We start from the raw sequence: 23605 nt of genomic DNA, 5'->3' as shown, positions 1-23605 counted from the left end.
TGTACCTTCCTTGTGCCAACACAGGCACATACACCAATGCAGTTTGAGAGAAAACTGGACACAGCATTCAACATGCAATATCCATATAATGAATAAATGTTTTAGAAGAAATCAAAAATAGTTTTATGTCATCACAGATTGGTCAACTGATGACTAATCCACTAACAAAGTGCAACACTGATGGAATAAACTGATCATATTACATTAACTGCTCCAATATTCACTACCTTGGGTCTGCTCAGGTAATTCATGTTGCTGTTTATTTTCCACGACTACATTCTGCAAATACTTCAAATATTTCATACTATTGTGCAAATGTTTCACGCACCATCAAATTCACCTCTCTGCTATTTTAATAAATGTCTTAATCCAGAGGAGAAAGGGGCTCAATTAGTGTGTTCAATGTTCATCTGATATCATCCCTTGAAGTTACAGGTTTTCTCCATATTCAGTAACTCTTCATTTTAAAATGAGAACATCAACATTTTTACCTGGCCCCTGGCAAACTCTCGTTGGGCGAAGGCCAGCTTGTGGGAGGATTTGTTGTCCAGTAGGTATCGGGGTGCAAAAGTCACTATGTTGGTATCTCTGTAGCGTCCTCTACCTTTCCTGATATCAATTCCTGAGATACAAAGATGAAAGTAAAGTAACAAGTAACCTAAGTAATGATTGCTACACAAATTCCATTGCAGTCTCTGGGCCAAATCTGTTACTTAAACATAATAAAAACATAATCAGTATGATCTGCTTTGCCTCTTCACCCCTTAAAGATTTTCCCTTTAGGTCACTAAAGTACTTTATTCACTCTCACCAATACTATAAATGAGTCCTGGCCTGTTCCCATGCTGAATCACTTTCACTGCTCGTACACCACTGCCTCCATCTGGGGAGAATTCCTGACACCAACCAGGAACTGCATCTGGATGGATCCCCTTCCCAATTCGCATGGTACACCTGCAGGGATCAGAGAGAACATGAGGCTAAATCCACCCACTCACACACAGGTTATTAAGACCGGAAGGAGGTGGTTTCCTGGAAGACTTCGCAACCATAGATAGTAGTGTTTATGAATTCACAGATGATGCTAAATCATATGGCAATGGCAATAACTTAGGAGGAGGAAATAAGATTACAGCTGGATTTGGATAAATGCAAGAAGTGCTCCCAAGGTTATGAATTGCCCTTCAATGTAGATCATTATGTACTTGGGAATCCAGGTGCACAAAATTTAGATATACAGTAGAGTATAGCATGAGTAGGTTAAAATTGATAAGAAAGGAGACAGGCTTGGGAGTGATCATTAGGGAACGGTTAAAGATTCAAGCACAGCTTCAGGAAGCTCTGGCCAGAGCAAACAGGGTTCTGAGCTGTATTGCCTTGACCGTTCAGTGCAAACAAGGGCTATGATAATAGGGTTACAGAGTATAAGGTCATGGTGAAAAACAAAAACAAAAATACCTGGAAAAACTCAGCAGGTCTGGCAGCATCTGCGGAGAGGAGCACAGTTAATGTTTCAAGTCCGAATGACTCTTCAACAGAACTAAGAAAAAATAGAAGTGGTGAAATATAAACTGGTTTAAGGGGGGGGTGGTGGGACAAGTAGAGCTGGATAGAGGGCCAGCGATAGGTGGAGATAACCAAAAGATGTCATAGACAAAAGGACAAAGAGATGTTGAAGGTGGTGATATTATCTATGGAATGTGATAATAGGGGAAATTAAGGGTAGAAAGCAGGACGAGCAAGGTGCAGATAGCCCTAGTGGGGGTGGGGTGGGGGGAAGGGATCGAAATAGGCTATAAGGTAGAGATAAAACAATGGATGGAAATACATTTAAAAATAATGGAAATAGGTGGGAAAAGAAAAATAGATATAAATTATTGGAAAAAAGGGGGATCAGAAAGGGGGTGAGGATGGAGGAGAGAGTTCATGATCTAAAATTGTTGAACTCAATATTCAGTCCGGAAGGCTGTAAAGTGCCGAGTTGAACGATGAGGTGCTGTTCCTTCAGTTTGCGTTGAGCTTAACTGGAACAATGCAGCAGGCCAAGGACGGACATGTGGGCATGAGAGCAGGGTGGAGTGTTGAAATGGTAAGCGACAGGGAGGTCTGGGTAACGCTTGCGGACAGACCGAAGGTGTTCTGCAAAGCGGTCACCGGTCTGTGTTTGGTCTCTCCAATGTAGAGGAAACCACGTTGGGAGCAACGAATGCAGTAGACTAAATTGAGGGAAGTGCAAGTGAAATGCTGCTTCACATGAAAGTAGTGTTTAGGCCCTTGGAAGGTGAGGAGAGGGGAAGTAAAGGGGCAGGTGTTGCACATTCTGCGGTTGCATGGAAAGGTGCCGAGGGAGGGGGTTGAGGTGTACGGGGTGATGGAGGAGTGGACCAGGGTGCCCCAGAGGGAATGATCCTTCTGGAACCTTCCACATCCCATCCCTATTTGCCCTTGAGAAGGTGGTAATGAGCTGCCTTCTTGAACCACTGCAGTTCATGTAGCGTAGGTACATCGACAGTGCTGTTAGGGAGGGGTTTCTAGGATTTTGACCCAGTGACAATGAAAGAATGGCAATATATTTCCAAGTCAGGATGGTGAGTGGCTTGGAGGGGAACATTCAGGTGATGGTGTTCCTATGTGTCTGCTACCCTCGTCTTTCTAGATGGTAGTGGTCATGGGTTTGGAAGGTGCTGTCTAAGGAGGTTTGGTGAGTTAATCTTCACCTTTAGGAGAAAAACAAGAGTCAAATGTGTATGTAAATGTAAAAAAATGAAAATGAATTGAAAATCTGTGCAAATGCAAGGTTAGTTACAAGGTCATGAGGGCTTGTTTCACAAGGGAATGAATACAGGAATTTAGGAACAAGGGCACAGGTCCATCAGTGCCCCATGTTGTAGATCTACATTCAGGATTCACTCAGCCACACATACATATTTCACATGGATATAAATATCACAGCTACAAACCAAAATGATTTAAACCAATTGCAATTCCTGGCATCTCAAAGATAAAACAAGGCCTTTGTAACTGTTTAAGAGCAGGACAGTTCCTGCTCATAATTACAAACTGTCAAAATTCACTCTCATTACCTGAGTACATCAGGTGAGCCTGAGATGTGCATTATTGCATGTTTTACTCACATGTTAGGTTGCTCCTTGTCTGCAAAGCTGAACAGGAGGGGGCTGAGGCTACGTGCAAGCTCATGCTCCTCAAACTGTCCTGCTGCATCAGCCTTGGCATTGTCCTGTCGAAAAATTAATGGCAGCCCTGAAAAAAGATGGGAATGAAGCAGAGCTCTTCAGACCACTGATTTTCATGCACCACTTGCATTTTAGAAAATAAGCAACAGTACATCATGCACCTATTTTTACTTTGGAATTTGAACTCTTTTTCTAACCTGTCTTGTTGAGGAGCCAGTAAGGTGCAGAAATGAGTATCTTCAGGGAGCCCTCTGCTCTGCACACAATCCGAATGCTCAGGTTCAGCAGGCGTTTTTTGGTGTCATAAAGACGCATACGAACATGATAGTTAGTGGTCCCTGCTGGTATTAGGAGTTCCTTGCATGCGGGAAAGTTTTCTAGTGTAATTCCTGACAAGTAAATTGTGATTAGGAGTGTTTTGAAAACTGGAAGGGTATTTTTTACATTTAAATTATCTTTGGAATTATTGAAGTATTTTGAAATAAATTGCTCTAACAACATCACATCTTGCCTTCCTAGAGACAACTTATGGTAATTGTGTCCCATCTTAATTTACTCACTCATCCGGGACATGACATTTATAAAAAGAAAGATTATTTTATAAAGTTTAGGTACATAGCACATTATCGCAACTCATTGGACTTAACATACAATGAATTAGTTCAAATTGCTCACCAGTTTTATGTAGACAAAAGCCATAATCATGATGCATACAAGATCTCACAAATTACAATGAATCAATTGATTTATTTCTTTTAGAGATGCTATTCGATGGAGAGATGATAGCCAGGACATCAAGGGAGTTCTACGCTTCTCAGAATGGTGCCAAGTGAGCTTTCACATGCATCCAGAATACTTGTTCAAGGCTATTGTGGCGTTTAAACACAAACCTTCAAACTCAGATATAAGAGTTATCCTCTGAAACAAACTGGCGACTTGTTTTTAGTGTCATTACATAACCAAATCAAAAATACCCATCTATTTAGCTGACATAGCATCCACTTGACAGCATACTGGGCATAAATCATTTGCAGTTGTCACAGGGTCTATCTGGAACACAACTCAAAGGTGGGCATAATACAATCGCGATGGTTAGTTCCATTTATTGTAAATACGTTGGGTCGCAATTACCTCAATGCATAACAGATCCATCTGTTTCCTGGAGAGAAAGTTTCAGTGGGAGACACTTCTTCATATCTAGGGTCTGGTCTCTACCTATAAACGTAGACTGTTTCTCTTTCATATGATGACAGATGAGATGTGCATTGCTTGTCTTTCTGTTTGATTTCATTTTCTCACTGTGCACCAAGAACTGTATATTTGTGCTACTTACCATTGCAGAAAATCAGGAAAGTACTTCTGCAGAATATAAGTTGTAGCCTATTTTGCCATCCAACAATCTGACAGATGCACTCTGCATTTGGGGTCAGTGAGAGACAAAAAGGATACAATAAAAGTTAGACATCTTACCAAGCTCGATGTTCTGAGATGTGTCAGCTGTGTGCAGCACAGCATCTTTCCCCTGCTTCAATGGTCCATTGATGGAGGTGCCTTTCACATAGTAGGAAAGCTCACAGGGTAGTAGATTTGTCAGGACGAGGGTGGGTAGCAAGTAGATGGTGTGACCTGGCTGTCGGTAAACCTGCATTGCATTGCCGGACATCAAATTTAAGGGCATGTAGTCAGGGTAGTTCTCCTTCTTAACTGCTACACAATACCTAGAAGTAATAACAAAAACTTTTTAATCTATCTTAACCTTTAATGTAGAAAAATATCCCAACGAGCTGTGACATGGGATGTGGGCTTCGCTAGCTAGGCCAGCATTTATTGCCCATTCCTAAGAGTGGGTCTGGAGTCACAGGCCAGACCAGATAAGGTTTCCTTCCACATTAGTGAACCAAATGGGATTTTATGACAATTAGCAATGATTTTGTCATCATCAGGCTTTTAAATCCAATTTCACCATCTGCTGTGGTGAGATTTGAGCCCAGGTATTACTTTGGGATACTAGTCCAGTGACAATACTATGCAATTGCCTCCAATGATCAGAGGTGGGTTTTAGGGAGGGTATTGGGGGGGGGGGGGTGCGGTTTAGGGACAGAATTGCACAGCATGAGGCCTAGATGGCTGAAGGCATGACTCCCAAAAGTGGAGCAAAAGGAGAAGTAAGAGAATATATAGGATGGCCAGAGTTAGTGAAGCAGGGTGAAGGAGTTAAACATGAGAATCAGAATTTAAAATTAGAGGTGCTGGCTGCACTTGAAACTCTTAAAATACAATAGGTACTCTATTAAGGAAGCTAGTTTTAAAGGAATATTTGTTCCACACACATGATTTCCTTTATATGCCCAAGTATGAATAGGCCGATGGCTTAATTTTGAGGTATTTTTCTGTTCATCAAAGTAAAGGATTCATTGATATGGGAAAAGAGTAAACTTTTATCTCTTTTCCCCCCAATGACAGTATCAAGCACAGAGGTTTCATGATTTAATTTTTACTGATTTTACTCTTGAATATTGAGGAACAGTGCAACATCTCTAGCTTGCTGCAAGCATCAAAAGATTTGATTTCAAACCTGAAGTTGAGTTGAAATCCCCAGAAGTTCAGTGGAAATCTGAAGCTGTTCAGGGTTCTGGCCAGGCCATACTTGGAGTGCTGCATTCAGTTCTGGTAGCCATGACATGAGAGGGCCATTCAGGCCCTAAGGGCAATGCAGACAAGTCCAAGAAAGCTAATCCCTGGCATTACACGATGAAACTTTTAGGAATGATGTGACAAGCTGGTGCTCCAGTTTCAAAAACAGAAGCTTCAAAGAATCTTACAGCAGTTTAACAAATAACAGGTAACATATACCTGAAACAAAGTCTGACACATCAAAGCAACAGGACAAGATGGCACTGGTTCATGGCCGTTAAAGGTAAAATTAGGGCAGACGTCAGGGAGTATTTCTTTACACAGAAAGTGATAAACATTTGGAATGCATTGCCAGGAAGAATAGTTAAGATCTGGACATGACTCATTTAAGAAACAGCTGGTTCCTATAACGTGAAATCTGTAAGATTGGTTTTCTGTAAGAATGAGATCAAATAGGTTTGAAGGGCTGTCTTCATCCAAACCTATTTTGTATCTTTAATTTGAGGAATATTATATCTTTTCCAATAAATACAATAAAAAACAACATAAGCACCAATTATTACTTTAAATAAGCCAACATTTAAAAACTAATGAAACAATAAGAAATGCCAGTTTTTGCAACACCGAATTTGCTCCAATTTTTGTGCAGAAAATGTAGTTTTAAAATAATTGAACATTTTCCAGGGAAAAATTCTAAGTATGAGTCAGAATAAGCTGCAGAATAAAGTTCTCTCTACACTGCCTCATCAAGTAATCTAGGTTAAGTATAGCACAGATTAGATGTAGAGTAAAGCTCGCTCTACTCTGCCCTATTAGTGCAATTTGACTCCAAAGTCAGTATCCCCTTCTGTAGCATATAGCATTCTATTTTCGTGACTGTACAATGACAATTTAGTGCAAGGGTATGATTAATATGGAGGATTTTGGCCACCTTTGAACTGGATTGAGAATAGCAAAACGCTATTTTCATTTAGAACTGGCAGAAAGCCTGATTGTTTTAACTCATTACTTGGGGCTGGATTTAAACTCAAGCTTTGAAAGTGACCGAGCAGTGTTTGTGCCCTTCTTTTGTGCCCAGTGTACTTCTGGTTGTAATTCCTTTACTAATGCTACACTCTTAATAGGCATAAAAGAATGGTTCCTATTTGAAATAAAAACTCTAGGCAGAGAGATCAAAAATGCACCCTCTATCTTAACTGCATGACTTTTTGTTCTCCAACAATGGAATTTTAATAAGCAAAGAAAGTGCATGATGAGAAACACAGTAGATCAATTAGCATCTGTGGAGAGAGAAGAGGGGTCAAATGTTTTGAGCCAGGCTTTTCTTCAGAACTGGAATTTTCGTATGCAGTGACTAAGTGTTGCTTCATGTTCTGAAGATTGCACAGAAAATGCTTTAGAAGATTATTTATCATAAATGTACGTCCAAAACATCTTGGGAATTTACAGAAATAGTTGCAACTGACATCGGAACAGATTGCATACCTGTAGGAGCAGCTGTCATCACAGTCTGACGAATGACACTCGCGCTTGCTGCTGTTCACCTCCCCTACTTTTGCCACACTGGTCCAATGGATGGGTGTTTTACAGAAGAACAGCCCAAGTCCCTTTGGTCTCGCTTGTAGACGCCAAGATGTTAGATGTAAGGGGATTGCTAATGAATCACCTGGTAACACTGCTGGCAACACCACAGGTTCTGAAATCATTGGAATTAGTTTGCATAAATTTGAGAACATACAAAAACAATGAACGATCTTTGTTGCCTAAGAAAATAACAGACCAACTACTAGTCTTAAGTCAGAGTCCATCACTGCGATGGCCCCAAAGACATCGAAGCTGAGAAGAGGCTGAAGCGAGACAGACGTCAAATTTTTCTATTCTTCTCTCAACTGATCATGGATGAGGAAGGCCACTCAGTCTATATTAATTCATTCATCTCTGAGATCCTAAAACCACAGTCCCCTCACTGTAGCATCCAATTGTTTCTTAAATAATTCCAGAGGCCAGAATTTTCCCGTCAGCGATTTGGGGGTGGGCCCCTCTCGCTGACGGGAAAATGACGTGGAATGACGTCAGGAGGAACCCCCAACATCATCCCGGTCCCTTTAAATTTTTAGGAAGGCCAATTGAGGCCATTGACAGGCTAATTAAGATAAGTAAAGGCCTGCCCATCCAACGTTAAGGCTGGCGGGCAGGCCAGGAGCCCCAGCGGGCTCCTAACACATGAAACCTCATCCACTGGCGGGATGAGGCTACATGTCCGTTTTTAAGAAGTTTAATAAAGTTTATGTCCTTTTTATTAACATGTCCCATCTCGTATGGCATTGTCACATGAAGGGCACATGTTAATAATATTTTTATTTTTCTATTTTTTAAGTTTTGTGCACTGTCACTAATCTCCCTGAGACACCACTTAGTCTCAGGGAGCAGTGCGCTCTTTCGCGTGCACATGCAAAAGAGCACACTTTGACAGCTGGGGATTCCCTCCCCGTCCGGCACGGGAAGCGCATTACGCTTCCTGTCAGGCAGGCCGCTGGGCGGGCCTTAATGGGCCTGCCCACTCAAAATGGTGGCAGGCCCCGTTTCAGTGGCAGGGGTTGGCTGTCTGCCCGCTGCCGAGCAGGTGGGGCCCGCACCCACCAAGGGCAAAATTCTGCCCAGAGTCTTTTTGTGTACCACTACTCTACCTTGAAGTTTAATCCATATGCTGATTACTCTGTGAAGAGAAATATCCAGACACCAACCTTAAATTTGCCATTTAGTGGTTTGAATTTATTTGCCCTTGTCTTACTCTTGCAATTTAAATTAGTGATATTCTGCATTTATCTCTTCCATTCTCACATCTACCTGCATGATTATCTCTCAGACACCACCTTTCCAGACAGAAAGGCCCTAAGTGGCTCCAGTCTTTGCTCATATTTCAGGTCTTTGACACAAGCAATCAACCTTATCACTCTATTCTGCAAATTAATGCGATGCTTATGTCTTGGTGATCAGAACTGGACACATTGCTCAAGATATGATCTTACCAAAGAAATATATACTTATTTGGTTACATAGTTTAATTTCTTATTGGCTTTGTTGATTATTGTCCTGCTTTGGTCTACCAGCAGCTTGCATACGTGGGTTATTCAACCATGGGGCTATCATAACAAAGCCTAACACACTGTCCACAACCAATGTCCACAGCATTTTCTATTGAGGACCAGCCACAGCCAGTTATTGAGCAGAACCCGGTTTGATTTTCCCTTCGTCGGCCCAGGTCACTGATCTCAATTATAATCCACTGCTGCTGCAAAGTTAAATCAAAAGGTGCATTCGCCAACTGAGGCACTGGAGAAACACATGCATAACAGCTTTAATAATTCGGAATGGATTACAAAGTTCTTTCTGAGCTAACAGGTTTCACCTTAGTTCTTACCTCAGAAACAGGAATGGGAAAACTCAGTTATGTCGCCTGGGGCTGTGAAACAAATATCGTTAGTGCTAAGTCACTGAAATACATGATAATAAGTTTTAAAAAAGGCTTCTCATCCAGAGAAGTTGTTAGACGTGTGGTAGTACAGCACTTGAATCTTGCTGAAAAAGAGACATGCTATCGAAGCTGTCCTGATGAGTGCAAGATAAAAAGCTATGTAAAATAAACCAATAGTAGAGGGAACAAGAATTTATACTGCATGAGAAGAGATTGGTTGTCAAGGGGACTCTGATTGGCAGAGACATTGCCATGAATGCAGCAGGGAACAGTTAACTGTTCACTGCCAAACTTTTGTTTCAAATTCAAACCAGGCAGATGGACTATGATTGGTCAAGGCATTGCCATCAGGAATGAACCAGGGAATAGCTGTCCCTCAAGCTTTTGTTTAGTTGGAAATGGTGTAATGGTGGACATGCTCCATCTGTCTGCAAAGGACAGGGCCCTGTGGCTTTTAGTAAATGAGCCATACTGCGAGCCCAACTGATAATCTTAAGTTGATTTTCAGTGTAATTTTTAGCACAATCAGGATTGTTTAGCAAGTGTTGTCCAATTGTGGAATCACATCTAAAGTTGGACACTATGTTTTGAGTTTTGCAAGCACAGGCTAGTTGGGTGCAGTCAGTACTTTGCCTGTTGTGAACAGCCGAAGGGGTGTGCTGTTTGATACAATCTGCCAGTCGCTGGGGTGTACGGCCGTCATACCCGGCATCACACCAGCACTGAAATTCATATACCACATTACTCATTTGTGTGATAGGCAGAATGTCTTTTTGGCTTCTCAGCAGTATCCTGTTCGTGGAGAATACCACTCGTGTTGCTACTGCATTGTAGCAGTGTGCAAAGGCTAGCTTCATCTGTTGCTCAAATTTTTGAGACACCTTACCCTTCCAGGGTAATCTGAGGTAGACTGGGCACTTTTCAGGGCCAAAAGTGGCGGCCTTAGGTCCATTCATGACTTTGTGCAATATACAGTGAGCAATCATCTGATCAGGGTTACCATTTTCTCGCAGGATGGTTTTGATGCGCTTTCTTGCAGCATCAAGCTTGTATGGCAAGCAAATGGCTCAGGTTCTATTTGAAAAAATAATTCTTTTCAGCTATACTAAAGACGCAAATGTTCACATTCACTGCCAGGGAGAATAACAAATTGCCAATTTAGATTTCTGAAAATGACTATCAATTGTAGCTAATTCACTACCTACTTTACAGTTGAAATGGCCGAATCTATCCCTAACTAAAAGTGAATGGCCATGATTAGGAGAATAGTACGTTTCATCGTGCAGTTATTTTATATAGTTTCGAATAACAGATTTTAGAAAGGATGTTTAAACCAACAGTTCAAAACAAAAAAAGCTGGTTATTTTTAAACATTGCATAAAAATATCTAAAATCTAATATTGGTCTCTTTTTTACTTTGTGGACAGCTTGTGAGCTTACAACATAAATGGATGGAATGGGCTTGGCGGGCCTGGTGATTCTTTCTTTGTCAGATCGGCCTTCCTGATGCACTCTTGAGCTACTGCTGAAATTCTGGAATAATTGTTAAGGAACATATTGCCATGTGGGTTAATGACTTACTGTCTGGGGCAGATGGGCTGTCCAGTCTCAGTTCCATGGGTACCTCCAATTTGTTTTTCACAATCAGCGCTGAGCGGACAGTTATCACTTTTCTTGCACTCCCCTCCAGAGTCACAGAAAACACAACCCGCACAGGGGGCAATGCTGAGAACTACAGGGGAAGGGAGAACAATGTTAAGTGCTCCTTTTATGAACAGAGTATTACAATCTGACTAATAATATAATACAAAGAGCCTGATCCATAATATTTCCTTTATAATATAGAAAACTAAAAAAAACTATCATAAATTTCAGTCCATATAATTATAAACCCAGTTTAAAACATGCCTGAACATATAGTAGTTACATCAGTTCTATATTTATATATAGGGCATAAGTTCCAAGCTACACACTCCTTGTGTGAACACTAGGCATTCACTCATTACACTGGCCTTAATATAGCACAATGATCATTTGGTACGGCATTAAAATATTTGTACGTAACCTGCACTGATAATTTCTGCCTTCTATGAATATCTCCAAAGCTAAATATTGAGACTGTTACATTTGATAATGTTAGACTCATGACCTGACCAGATGCATGCAAGGAGGAACTTGCACTTATACAGCTCCTAAACATATTAGCAAAGTGGATCAAAGGAATACATTATTCTTAACTTAGACAAATACACTAGCTAATTTGAACATAGCCAAGTTTCATAAATGGAAAATGAGATGAGTGTTCAGTTAATCTGTTTTTGGTGATGTTGGTTGAGGGGGGAAATATTGGCCAGGACACTGAGAAAACTTCCTGCTTTTCTTTGGTTCGTGTCACAGGAACTTGTATGTTCAAAAACAAATAGAAGCTCAAATTTAATAGTTCATCCAAAACATGGCACCTGAGGCAACACAGCACTCCTTCAGTAGTGCGCTCAAATCTCAGGCTTGATTAAATGTCAAATCCTGGGGCTTAAACACACAAATTTCTAAGTCAAGCAACAGTACTACCAAAGTGAGGCAGGGTAAAACTGGGGAGATAATTCAATCAGATAAATGAGCATCAGAATTAAATGCAACTTTGTCAAAAGATAAATCATAAGCAAGATTACAAAAATTACAATCTATTGTTGGTAAAGCTGCTTTTGCATTAAAATTCAATAATCCAATAATCTGAATAAATTAATTAATAACACAACAAAGTGAAAATTTAGTGTTAAAAATTGAATTATTAAATAATTTGAAATATTCAACTTCAAATTAAAGATAGATTAAAATCTGATGATGGATGTACAGCCACAGAAAGAATGCTTACATAGACATGTGGATGTATTATATTGGTCTTGCTGATGGGACTCCCAACCTGCATTAGCGAGAAAGTAGGTTTGCATTATACACATGACAAATAACTGGTTTTACATCAATGGTTGAAATAACTAAGCAAAAATGAAAAGTGTTATGTAAATTATGGTACACACTTAACATCCGCAACTGAAACTGTGAGGGTAATTTTAACCTAACCTGCTTGGTGGTGGAAAACTGGTGAGATCAGAACAGCCATCTATTTAACTTTCCATTGAAGTGAATGGGTGGCTGATCTCATCCCATCAGTTACTCATCAGGCAAGTTAAGATGAAAATTTCTCCATGACTTAGGTCAGTCCATATCTTCAGGCGATTTCATCTTGCAGAGGGAAAAGAGACACTCATTAAGCATTACAGCTCAATCCAAATTTGCCCTTACCCAATGTGCACTTTCCAGCTAGCCATTGTTTCCTCCTTGTTAGCCCAAGGACCTTACTAGTCAGTGTGTCGCAGTACCAGATAAGCCTGCATATTTAACAACTGCAACATTGGAATTGTGAACATTGCAACATTTTTGCATATGACAATAATTTACCTTGCCTCCCACAATTTTAAAAGACAAATGACTGTTTGTAAAAGTGCTTTCTGAAAATGCTGCAGCTTCAAAGTTGCACAATATCAAGCTGCTGTTCAAAAATACAGACTCCCAGAATTATATAGGTTTTGACAAATGTCGTGCTAACAGTACATCATACGCACCGTGGAAGACTGATTATTTCGATCAGGTGCTGCACACCGGAAGAAGATGCCAACTTTGTCCACAGACACTGGGCTCACTTGTTCCCACCCGTTCACCCGCACTAAAAGTTGGTGAATCTTCAATTCATGAGTGTGTCTGTCAGTACAAAAGCAAGGACAAGTAACACTGTGTCTTACACAAACATAGTTATGACCACACAAAGATTTTACATAAAAATGGCACGACTGATACTGCATAAATATAGTTACTGATTATTAGTGAGATATAAAAAGACTGTAGAGTGAGTACTTTGTTATTTTGTTTCATTCACCTGTGTCTTAGCTTTTCCCTGGCTTCAAATTCAAAAGGCACTTCTTCTCCTGGGAGCACCTCACGCCATTGGCTAACATTGTGTGTGTCATCAAGTTCTGCAACAGATCCTTCATGTATGAAACCAGGACTCTCACTGTGAGAAAGTGCCACTCTACAATGGAAAACAGCAGCAACACATTTATCAATGTCAGTGCATTATAACACTCTTATTCACACCCAACCTGCATGCTCCATCAGTTCAATCAAACGATCCGTTTCCAAGATTCTGAGAGCTTTAAATTCCGCACTCTGGAAAAGCTGAAAGAAACGGCATCTGAGAGGGGGAATCAGGACACCAATTGAGCCAACTGTCTGTTGCATAATTAAGTGAATTTGGCTTGATTAGGTATCTGCAGATTCCATATCAAACTTACCATCTGCCACTGCCCCTTCAAATATGAGGCTTGGGTATGTATTTGCAGTCTCTACATCAAACCTAATACATAGTGAAAAGGCTGCCTAGGGAGACGATGGAAGGAGTCAACATTGATTCATTCAAATGTAAATTACATAGATTTCTTTCAGAGAACATTTAGGGATATAGTGTGTGGCTAATTTGATATATGACATGGGTAAGGAACAGGTGACTTTGCACTCATGGTATTCAAAACTCTCTATTACTGGGGTGTTCCCCACATCATGCCAGGTCCCGTTGAAGACTAACTGATAGAGGTTAATGGCTATTAGTTACTAACTTCATTATCATATTATGTGACCACCAGGATGATTGAAAGAAAACTAGATGAACTGTGAATTTTTTTTTGTCTTGAAATTCTTGTGTCTACTGAGACTGCAGGCACATCAACAGCTCAAGCTTGCATAGCAAATGCTTAACACGCCCTAAAACATCGTGTTGGGGTGGGAGGGAGAGAGCAATCAACACTGGAAAGGAATGAGAACGAAAGCAAGGCACAGTCAAAATAATACATTTTGAGGAGGTTTCTAAAGATGGGAAGAGGTGTAACAAAGCAGGAAAGGGGTGGTATATGGAAAAAGTGTTCCAGAGTACGGGTAATAATGTTTGAAGATTGTGTCATCAATACCGAAACATAGGCCTGAATTTTACGTTCCAAGGTCAGGCGCGTGCCCAACCAAAAGACACGTAAAATTGCACAAAATGACATGGGGCATGCGTGGAATATTGAGGTCAGCGGGCATGCGCAGGAGTTGGAGCTGCAGCCGCTGACAATTAAAGGGCCAGTCAAGCCATTAAAAAGCCTATTGGCTGAGATTTTACATTGCCCATGTGATTTTGCGCTCGTCGTACGGGCAAAAAGGGCAGGCGGGCAGCACATTTTTATCAAATTCTCATCCAGGGGCAGGATAAATGCACAAGCACTTTCATTTTATTTGTGATTTTGCTGCTGTCATATTTGAATTTTGTCAGATTTCTCTTTGATTGCCCAGCTTGTTAAGCTGGTTCACCTAGAAATCTGTGCCAAAGTTCTAATAAAACAGACCAGTCAGTACAAACAATGGGGAACATTGTCATTTACAAAAGATATTGGCCATGAAAATCCATGACCATTTGGCATACTGCCACTGTAATTATATGGGGAGGGGTTGAGCTGAGGATAGGGGCTCTCTGAATGTCAGACTGCCCATGACCCAGGCCTTCATTATGACCCAGCACTCAGATACTGCAGGCTTGTCATTGGAGGTGTCCCAAATGACCCATCAATAGATATGGAATATGACCAGATCCCTGCATAATTAAAAAGACTTTTTAAAAAGGATTCCCCTACAAAAGGAATAACCATACTTCGCTTGCAGCCCCAGCACTCCCTCCTTCACTTCACCCCCACCATGGCCACTACCTCTAGCTGTGCCACCTCAGCCAGGCAATCCAAAGCTGCTGCAATAGCAGCAGGTAGGCCAGATGCACCAGATGGCATGGGTGTCTACCATGTTGGAGCATTCTGCTCTATGGAGTTTAGTAGATTATGGGTTCAAGTCCCACTCCAGAGAATTGAGCACGTGGGCTCACGGTACCAGCACAGTCCTGAGAGAGTGCTGCACTGTTTGTGGTGCCAGTGTTCATCAGGTGTTTCGCACCCTAAGAATTTGACTTTCCATAGCTTCGCCGATGGCAGCAATTGCTGCTGAACATTAAGCAAAATTACCAAAGATATCCCAATGCCCAAAAGCATCTAAAAGTGCAAACCAGAGTCCACCCATCCTATATTAAAAAGGGACATTTTTTCTTCCCCCACCAAACCAACAGCCTATTCATTCTAACAGGAATACATAAACATTTCTTTGCTTAACCCAATGATAAATACAGATCCTGGATCTACACCAACAAATGATGAGAAAAGCAAAACTATAACCTTACAGGTTACATGCAAAATGATTAAACATATATTATGGAAAGTCTACACCTTAACCAGTATGGGAAAGAGAGTTAATGAAATGTACAAAAGAGATTTCACACCTAGTTGGAGTGGTGGTGAGTGTGGCAAACCACATGGTGCAACCTGTGTGGTTCCTGAGGGCATATGGCACGAATGGCTGCCGTCGTTTTGGTATCTTTCCTTCTGCTGTGAGGGAAAGCAAACAAGTTAGAATGGAAACCATAGGCTGATAGAGAATTTCCAGCTGGAGATGTGATTTGTCTTTCTGGAAGTTCTGATAAAAACATAAACCTGGAAATCATTCTGAGTGATATCTTAAAAGCGCTGAACACTTGTGGAAATAATTTTGCACAGTATGTTAATAAGGATGTTAATCTGTTTAAAATTAATGGGCTAATATGTTAAAATAACATAATTATTCTAAACTCTAACATTGCTCAGTGAAACTTCATAGAATTTTCAAATAATATCAAATTATAACTAACAGTGAAACTTCCTTAATAAAGTTAGGACAGACAAAATTTGGCCAATTATCCACCTTTCAGGCATAGATTGAGTTATGACCACCTGTCCCAAACAAACCCGTACCTTGCAAAAATAATTATATAGAACTGTCACAAAGGTTTTATGGTTAATCCAGCATAGAAAGTACTTGCCTCCAGGAGGGAGAACAGCAATTTGCAGAAAAAGGTTCTTGTAATGTAGGCAACTTGTGTGTACTGGGAAGCAATTTGCATTTTTGACAAATCTTCAAAGGTGCTTGATAGAGCTTCTAAAAGCACCTCATTGTAGAAGAATGATCAATTTCAAAGGTGAAGACAGAAAATGCTGGAATTACTCATTATGTCTGGCAACACCCATGGAGAGAGAAACGGAATTAACATTTCAGTTCTGTGACCTTTGAGCAGAACTGATGAAAGGTCAGACTTGAAATGTTAACTGTGTTTCTCTCTCCACAGATGCTGCCAGGCCTATTGCATATTTCCAGAATGTTCTGTTTTTATTTTGATTTCCTGCACCCACAGTATTTTATTTTGTACCAGAAGTGAAGAACTGTTTTGAAAGATTGGCCTGCGCCAAACATTCCATCCAGGTAACAATCAATGAGCAGTATGTATAACAGTCTTGGGAAATTTGTACTCCAGGCGACCCAGCATCAATTCCTTATCTTATCATGAGTTTAGCTTTTCAAGAGTGACTTCCTAATTTTGCTCACTTATTCCTCCCAAGTTGTTAACACACTGGTCTACACATTCTTTCTCCTCACGCTACAGAATCAAGATTCGTTATACAATGTTCTGCTCTAACTCTTACCCACACACAATGCTGTGGATCCCCTTCAAACTTCCCTTACTCCTCCGATCTAGGTATTTAAAACCTGCTTCCTGATTTATCGCATATTTTCTCCTATTCTTAGCAACTTAGATGGTGCTTTACACATTGAGCTTTAGTCCTTTCCCTAAGTTTCTGAAGTTAAAACTTGCTTAGTTGCCAAACAGAATTCTGAATGGCTTGTTCAAAAATCTGGTGTCAACAATATTTTGCACTACGTAATACGGATGGTATCCCAAGCTGCATATCAGCTTTGGTTTAGCACCACTTGGCTACATCAAATAAATGGTAAACAATGAGATATTATCTCAAAAAGATGTTAAGATCGAGCTACAGGGATTTGTCACAGGGAAGTCAAGGGGCTAGTGCGGGAAATAGAGAAGATCTATTGTTCTCATCTGTGTCCTGGTGACACTAAGTGACTGGTTTGGTAGATCAGTGAAATAATTCTGATACCAATGCATGGCTCCTGCACTCCAGTGGCAGGCATAAAGTTTCATGAACAGGCTTTCTACAAACCACACAAGTTGTGTTTGTGTACATAAAGTGAGCACACTTTAGTTTCTATTACAGTATGTTGGCAAGCTGTAGTCATTAAATTGCAAATGTGTGACTTCTGCAAATTCCTTTCCAGCAATCTTAATTCCAAGATCCAGCTCCCACAATACGATCAGCACTGCTGGCATGAGCACTGGTGCTGACACACAACAGTTAGTAACCAGTCATCTATTACAGCCAAATAATCAAGTGATGAAAGGTGACACTGTTAGTCGTTAGCATTCCAAAATCAGGAACCCCTTAACACAGACATTATCTGATCCTTTCACCTTGTAAAGATTTAAAATTTAGATTTTTACAGCAATGGGAAAAGGATATGCAATAAATAAGTTAAAATATCAGAACATAGGTATTCTATCTTATCACCATTGTGTACAGGCTGTAAATCTCAAGAGTCAGTGTACTCAATACAAAATCTCGCACGGCAGGAGGGCTCAGACAAACATACCTAATTCGTAATCTATCTAACTTTCTGGTTGTCAATTTTAATAGCCAGAAAATTAGGAGGGCTGGGATTTGGAAGTGCTGACCTCCAGGCCCGATTGACCTGTCGAGTAAGGCTCTGCACCAGGAGCATTAAAGTGAAAATTTACCCACAGATTACAATCTTCTGATCAGTGTAATTGAATAATTACCTAGGAAATAGTTTGGTCCTTAAGAAGCACAATATAAAGAGAGAAAGAACAATATTGTATAAGAAAGAACAATGAACAGAGAGGCAAAGTATTTATTTTATGCTCATCTTGAAATAACTATCTGTCTGACAACTATCTAGTCTTGTCAACTGAAATCCAAGCTGCTAAAACGCAAGTGTGTAAATTACCACTGGAAGCTGCAGATTTATTTTTAAAACTGATGCATGAACCAGCTACTCTTAATTGAGATGCTTCTCAAATTACAATCAGGGTGCTCGGTGCAGCATCTTAAAATGCAGATTTTCAGACAGCAAAGGAGGGAGAACTGAACATGTATCATTTTATACTGTTAGTAGACTGGAAAAAAAGAACACTCATCAAGCTGAACTGCTCTTATTTCAGTTAAACTAATACAATCTCAGACATAGCTGGCAAGACTTGGCCTGATGGTTATGCAACTGAGTTAAGACAATTGCCAGAATTTTTAAATGGATGGAGAAGATCTGGATTGTACCTAATGCATGCAACAGACTCAAGAGGTAACTTTCAAAACGGTACACTCCATTAAAATTTAGAGTGCAAAAATGTTTCGACTTTGTTAAATACGGAAGTTGCAATACACAAACAGGAATTCACAAAACTAACTCTCCAAATTTTCCATTGGGTTGGGTCAGGCCTGCGGGCGATTGGCAGGGAGGGCACAAGGGGGGTGAGTTGGGTCAGGAATGGGGGGGGGGGGTCAGGTTGGGGGGTCGGTTCTGGTGGTTTGGTGGTTGGGGGTCAGGCCTTGGGTGGGCCTGGAGGAGGGAGGAGTCCCATGTGGGGTCAGGTGGTGGGGAATACCATGAGGGAGTGGTTAGTTGGGTTTCGGTGGGGGGAATCCCCTGGTCTGGAAGTTCCGTGGGAATTAGGGGGTTGGGGTGAGTCCTGTCGGGCATTAGGGGTGGGTGGGTGGGTGTGTGTGTGTGTTTTTGCGGGGGGAGTCAGGACTTCACAATACTTACCTAGAAGCTAGGACAGGTTTTAATTCTTCTAGCCTTTTCCTGAGTAACTTTTGCTGTAATCCTGTCGGAACCATCAGGAGTTTGCAATTTAAATCACATTTTCCTATGGTTTCCAGCACAGGGCAATTGTCCAGAGGAAGTTTGTGCTTCTGGGCAATTGCCCTGCAAACCTTCACCAGCCAGGTTCTGAGGCGCATTCCCCAGCGCATCTTTGGGGTACACCCCCAATCCAACATGATGGAGCTCGGACATTACAGCCCATAGTTACAATTACTGCAATTCAAAGTATCAAGCTTAAGGTCAACTGCATAAAGTCAAGTCTCATTTACAACAAAAAACATTTTCAGATAAGTCTGGCCCAGGATCACTGAACATCAAAGGCCTGGTGATAATTCTGTAATAAATAAAGTGAAAATAGGATCTTCCTGACAGCCAACTCTGAAGTCTACCATAAGTAATTTGATCAAATAGCTGATCAGGACCCTGTCTTTCTAACACACTTTTACAGTATGACCCTGGGGTTTAATTCCAATTTCTGATGCTATCAGAACTTATGACAATGTTTGGAAATTATACTCAATGCCAAACACTGTCCATGTGAATCTGGTCCTGCAGATTGTTGATTGGTCCACGGATCAAATTGGTGTTGAATCTCACTGCCAACTGGAGTAGTGCTTCAGTTGACTTAGACATTTGATTGGAAAGTAAATGCAATGGCTTTGATATTAATGGATGGGTGAGCCCGATAGTAGGCGATGAATCCGGCAAGGATGGGACATCGAGTCCCTGACGTTTCTAACAGCAGTGCCACATTCAAATAGCTCTTCACTGACTCCTTCCCAACATCTGGCTTGATCTACTGCCTGATCAACAGGCAGGAGCTGTAATGTACCAGCAGCCTGCCGCAGCTAGGGACCCATGACAATGGTGCCCATCAGACAGTGGAAAGAGGGCTTTGCAGGATACAATTTTCCAGAAGATTAGAGGGAAGGGGTTGGGACGGAGTTGGTGGTGCAGGAGGCCATGGCTGAAGAGGCCCCAAGGGGGCCTGGGTAGAGCACTCCTGCTCCTCCTGGCACACACCGAGTTCTAAAAGGAACAGATCGTTAACACTTACCGTGGCCATTTGGTATCTCCTACCTAGGATCTGCTGCTGGGCAGCTGACAGTGCAATAATGGTGTAATCTGATGTGACTTTTGAATGTTAACTAGGCCCATGCCTGGTTTTTGTTAGAGCCTAGTTGATGGCCTGATTTGGAACCAGGGGTTAGAAGTTTTCAATTTTAAACCCTCCCACACACCATTCTGACTGGCCAAGTCGGGTGGTGTGGCAGGGATAAAAAATTGACCCAATTATTTGAGTGCAAATTGCAAATCTCAGTTTTGAAGGTTTTATTTCATTCACAAATGAAGATGGAGACAAAACAAGGTACTGAAGCAAAAAGTGGCTGGTCAGAGAGTGACAACAGAAGTGCTCTTCAACTAGCACAGCCACTTCTTCACTGCTAAATGAAAATGAAATGGGGAAGAAAACAGCCCTGTGAAGCAAGAGAATAAATAGATGCAAAGAGAGCCAAAGTAACAAAAGGCTTGAACACAAAACAGGAAAACAAAGGTGGATTATATCCTGCAGTCTCGTCAGCATTAAAACTGAAACCATATATAATGAAATATTAAAATATATCAACTGATTTATTTCCGTTGGTATATCACACCACAACTTATCTGATAAAAGACACTGGAGGTTTTCTTCATTTCTCCCATTCCCTGGTACAGTACCTCTGGCAAATATCTGCCGCTCTAGGTTTGTCAGACTGGCAGTGCTTCTAGTTCTAAGATAGGCAAGAGGGTTGCCTGACAGAGAAAGAGAGGTCTAGTTAGAAAGAAAAACAGTTTCACTCGTCCAGGAAAACTGCTAACGGAAAAGGACTTTGTTCTGACTTACATCAAGGAAAGAAATGACAGATGAAGATGAGTGTAATGAATAGGGAAGATGTCATATTTCAAATCTTATCTCTATATTGTTAATACCTATTAATGGCATTTTGGTAGTCACTTTAATGTTCTTACTCGTGATTGGACACAGCCTGGATCTTATGCATCATTGAATCTATACTCCTCCCAATAAAAGCTAACAGCTATGCAAATCAAGTGACCATGCAGTCTTTTTCTTCCCTGATGCTGTTAATTACATTTGAGATGCTTCAGATGAGGGCCTGACAGGTACAGAGAAAATTGTATCGCCCAGTCGTTTAGCAAACAAGTAAAGACTCTCAGCCATTTCAAGTGTTTGAAATGGTTATATCAGGAAGGAGAAAAAAACCCAACAAAAGGAACAGCTCCGGACTTGAGATTTGTGTTCAATATAGCAAAGAATGTCTGTTCCTCAAGTCCTACAGATGTTTGACAATTTTATTTAATTGTGGAATATATGTTTTTGTTTTAGTTGTCTCACTTTGAACATCAAATGGGATTGCAGATAAATCGTCCCCCAGCTTGCATCAACCTTTCACTTTTGCCTTGTTCATTCAGCAAGGTTGAGGTAGAAAAGCTCAAATATACTACTTCATTAAAATACAGTGCAATGGAGTTACCCAAACTAAAGTAACTATTATGCCTTGCCAACTAATCAGCACCCCTTTTCTTGTGCAGTATAAGTTGTTGCTCCCTTTGAAATTTGGCATCCTAACAGCTGTCCTATTGAGTGCAAGATGAGAGGCTTCTCTCTTTCTGGCAATACTCAAATCTACAGGAGTTTGGAAATATTTATTCATTTCATAACAGATTCACTGATTTAAATAATCTTCTGTAATCAAGTGGTTTGCTATGCTGACTGTTTACCATTTAATTTATATTTTTAATAAACCCAACTCCTAGATTATTGTACAGGGTACCATGACATGGTGTTTCTTCCACGAGGAGGACAGGAATAAGGCATGCGTCATTCCCAGTGAGTAATTTACATATGTTTTTATCAGGCATTGGATTAAACAGCTCATAGTTTGAAATCCAGGTGCACTGAACTATTGGTTCTTAATGCTGAACTTCAGCGAAAAATCTAAATGAAGTCAAAAACTGTGATAACAGAATGACTTTTGGCATAACATCAGAACAACTAAAGTTATACTCCCAGTCTTTGCTGAGAACACCCACCTTACTAGGGGACGTGTTTTACAAACCTTTAAAGAGTCATCCAGGGGAAAGTACATCTCCCAATAGCTTATGCTTGTTTACACATCTACAAATCTGCTCTCAGCTGATTGCTTGGATGCAGAAGCCTAACTCAAGGTAGTAAATAGGGCTGAAAAGAAATTACAGTTAAAAAGGCAGCACTCCATACAAATATTAGTGACAATATGTGTTTCATCTATTACCCCCAAACCCCAATAATGGCACTTTTCGCAGGTATGGCTACTTCTCAAGTTCCAATAATATAGTGCTTTGCAGAATGGAATGGTTCCACCTTAGTAGTTAAAACAGAACAGGGTTGCTTCACTACCTTACAAGACTGGCATCTTTTATCAGGTCACAGCAGCAGTAAAGGAAAGACCTTCATGTCAGAGCCATATGTTTACAGATAAACTTGCTGGCAAGCAGACATCCAATAACAAGAAAGGAAAAAAGATTTAGATTTTTACGTTACCTTTTCATGTCTCTGAAAAGGTGCCTGAGAGCACTTCACATGGAATGAATTGCTTCAAAGTCCACCAACTATTGCTGAATGAGCAAATCTAACTGTCATTTTGCACACAGCAATGAGGTAATAGGCCAATTGGCCTTTTCTTGGTGACAATGGTTAAGGGAGGAACATCAATGAGGACACTGAGAGAACCCTCTGCTGCCCCTTTTTTAAAAAAAAATTGTGCCATGCGGCACTCCTTGTCTTGTCTTCATTAATGCTGGAAGTGGGTGGTCCCAACCCCAGGATGTTAATATCTAGCCCTGTAGCTCCAGATGTGACCAAGTCCTTTTTCAAAGCTCCATTTACCCAGTCAGACCTACACTTGACTCTGGTCCCAATTACATGGTTGACTCTTAATGACTTCAGGACAACTACAGATACTGACTAAATGCTGCCTTGTCAGTGTCACCAAGCACTTTTTTTTAAAAAAAGAGATTTTTTTTGACTAAACTTGTTGTTATTCTCCCCAGAGGAGACTGACTATTGACTGATTATGATGTAAGCAAGTCAATGGGGAACTGGGTCTGCAGTACACTTATGTAATATACAGAAACTTAGACTTCACGGCCCAGTTTAGACTGACAGAATAAGGCTATTAATGTGAATGATTTTAAGGTCAAAGTAAAGTTAAGATTTATGGTATTTGATATTGATTTGCAGATGAGTGTGAGTGTACAGTTAATGGAATAAAAAGGATGAAGGGTGGGTGAAGATAAACAAAGAAACAGTAACAGTTTGAGGTAAAAGCAGTTTCAATAGTTTATG

General features: G+C 40.7%; 1 protein-coding gene across 2 annotated transcripts in view; it reads right to left on the bottom strand.

Annotated features, from left to right (window-relative positions):
* The window catches only part of vps13d (vacuolar protein sorting 13 homolog D), a 281437-nt gene that overhangs the window by 112037 nt on the left and 145795 nt on the right, over window positions 1–23605 (bottom strand). For both annotated transcript variants that reach the window (XR_005945250.1, XM_041205688.1), the window contains exons 39-49: window positions 15710–15815; window positions 13235–13387; window positions 12924–13059; window positions 12176–12223; window positions 10885–11035; window positions 7314–7524; window positions 4665–4912; window positions 3392–3583; window positions 3135–3261; window positions 812–954; window positions 492–622 (exon numbers count right to left, since the gene is read on the bottom strand). Coding sequence is in view for 1 of the 2 variants with exons in the window: in XM_041205688.1 (XP_041061622.1) it covers window positions 492–622; window positions 812–954; window positions 3135–3261; window positions 3392–3583; window positions 4665–4912; window positions 7314–7524; window positions 10885–11035; window positions 12176–12223; window positions 12924–13059; window positions 13235–13387; window positions 15710–15815 (1646 nt within the window). In the remaining variant the exon portion in view is untranslated. The remainder of the gene's footprint in view (window positions 1–491; window positions 623–811; window positions 955–3134; window positions 3262–3391; window positions 3584–4664; window positions 4913–7313; window positions 7525–10884; window positions 11036–12175; window positions 12224–12923; window positions 13060–13234; window positions 13388–15709; window positions 15816–23605) is intronic.

Source organism: Carcharodon carcharias, chromosome 15 (assembly GCF_017639515.1).
Source record: "Carcharodon carcharias isolate sCarCar2 chromosome 15, sCarCar2.pri, whole genome shotgun sequence".
NCBI lineage: Eukaryota > Metazoa > Chordata > Chondrichthyes > Lamniformes > Lamnidae > Carcharodon > Carcharodon carcharias.
This window is presented reverse-complemented; position numbering and strand designations above follow the sequence as displayed.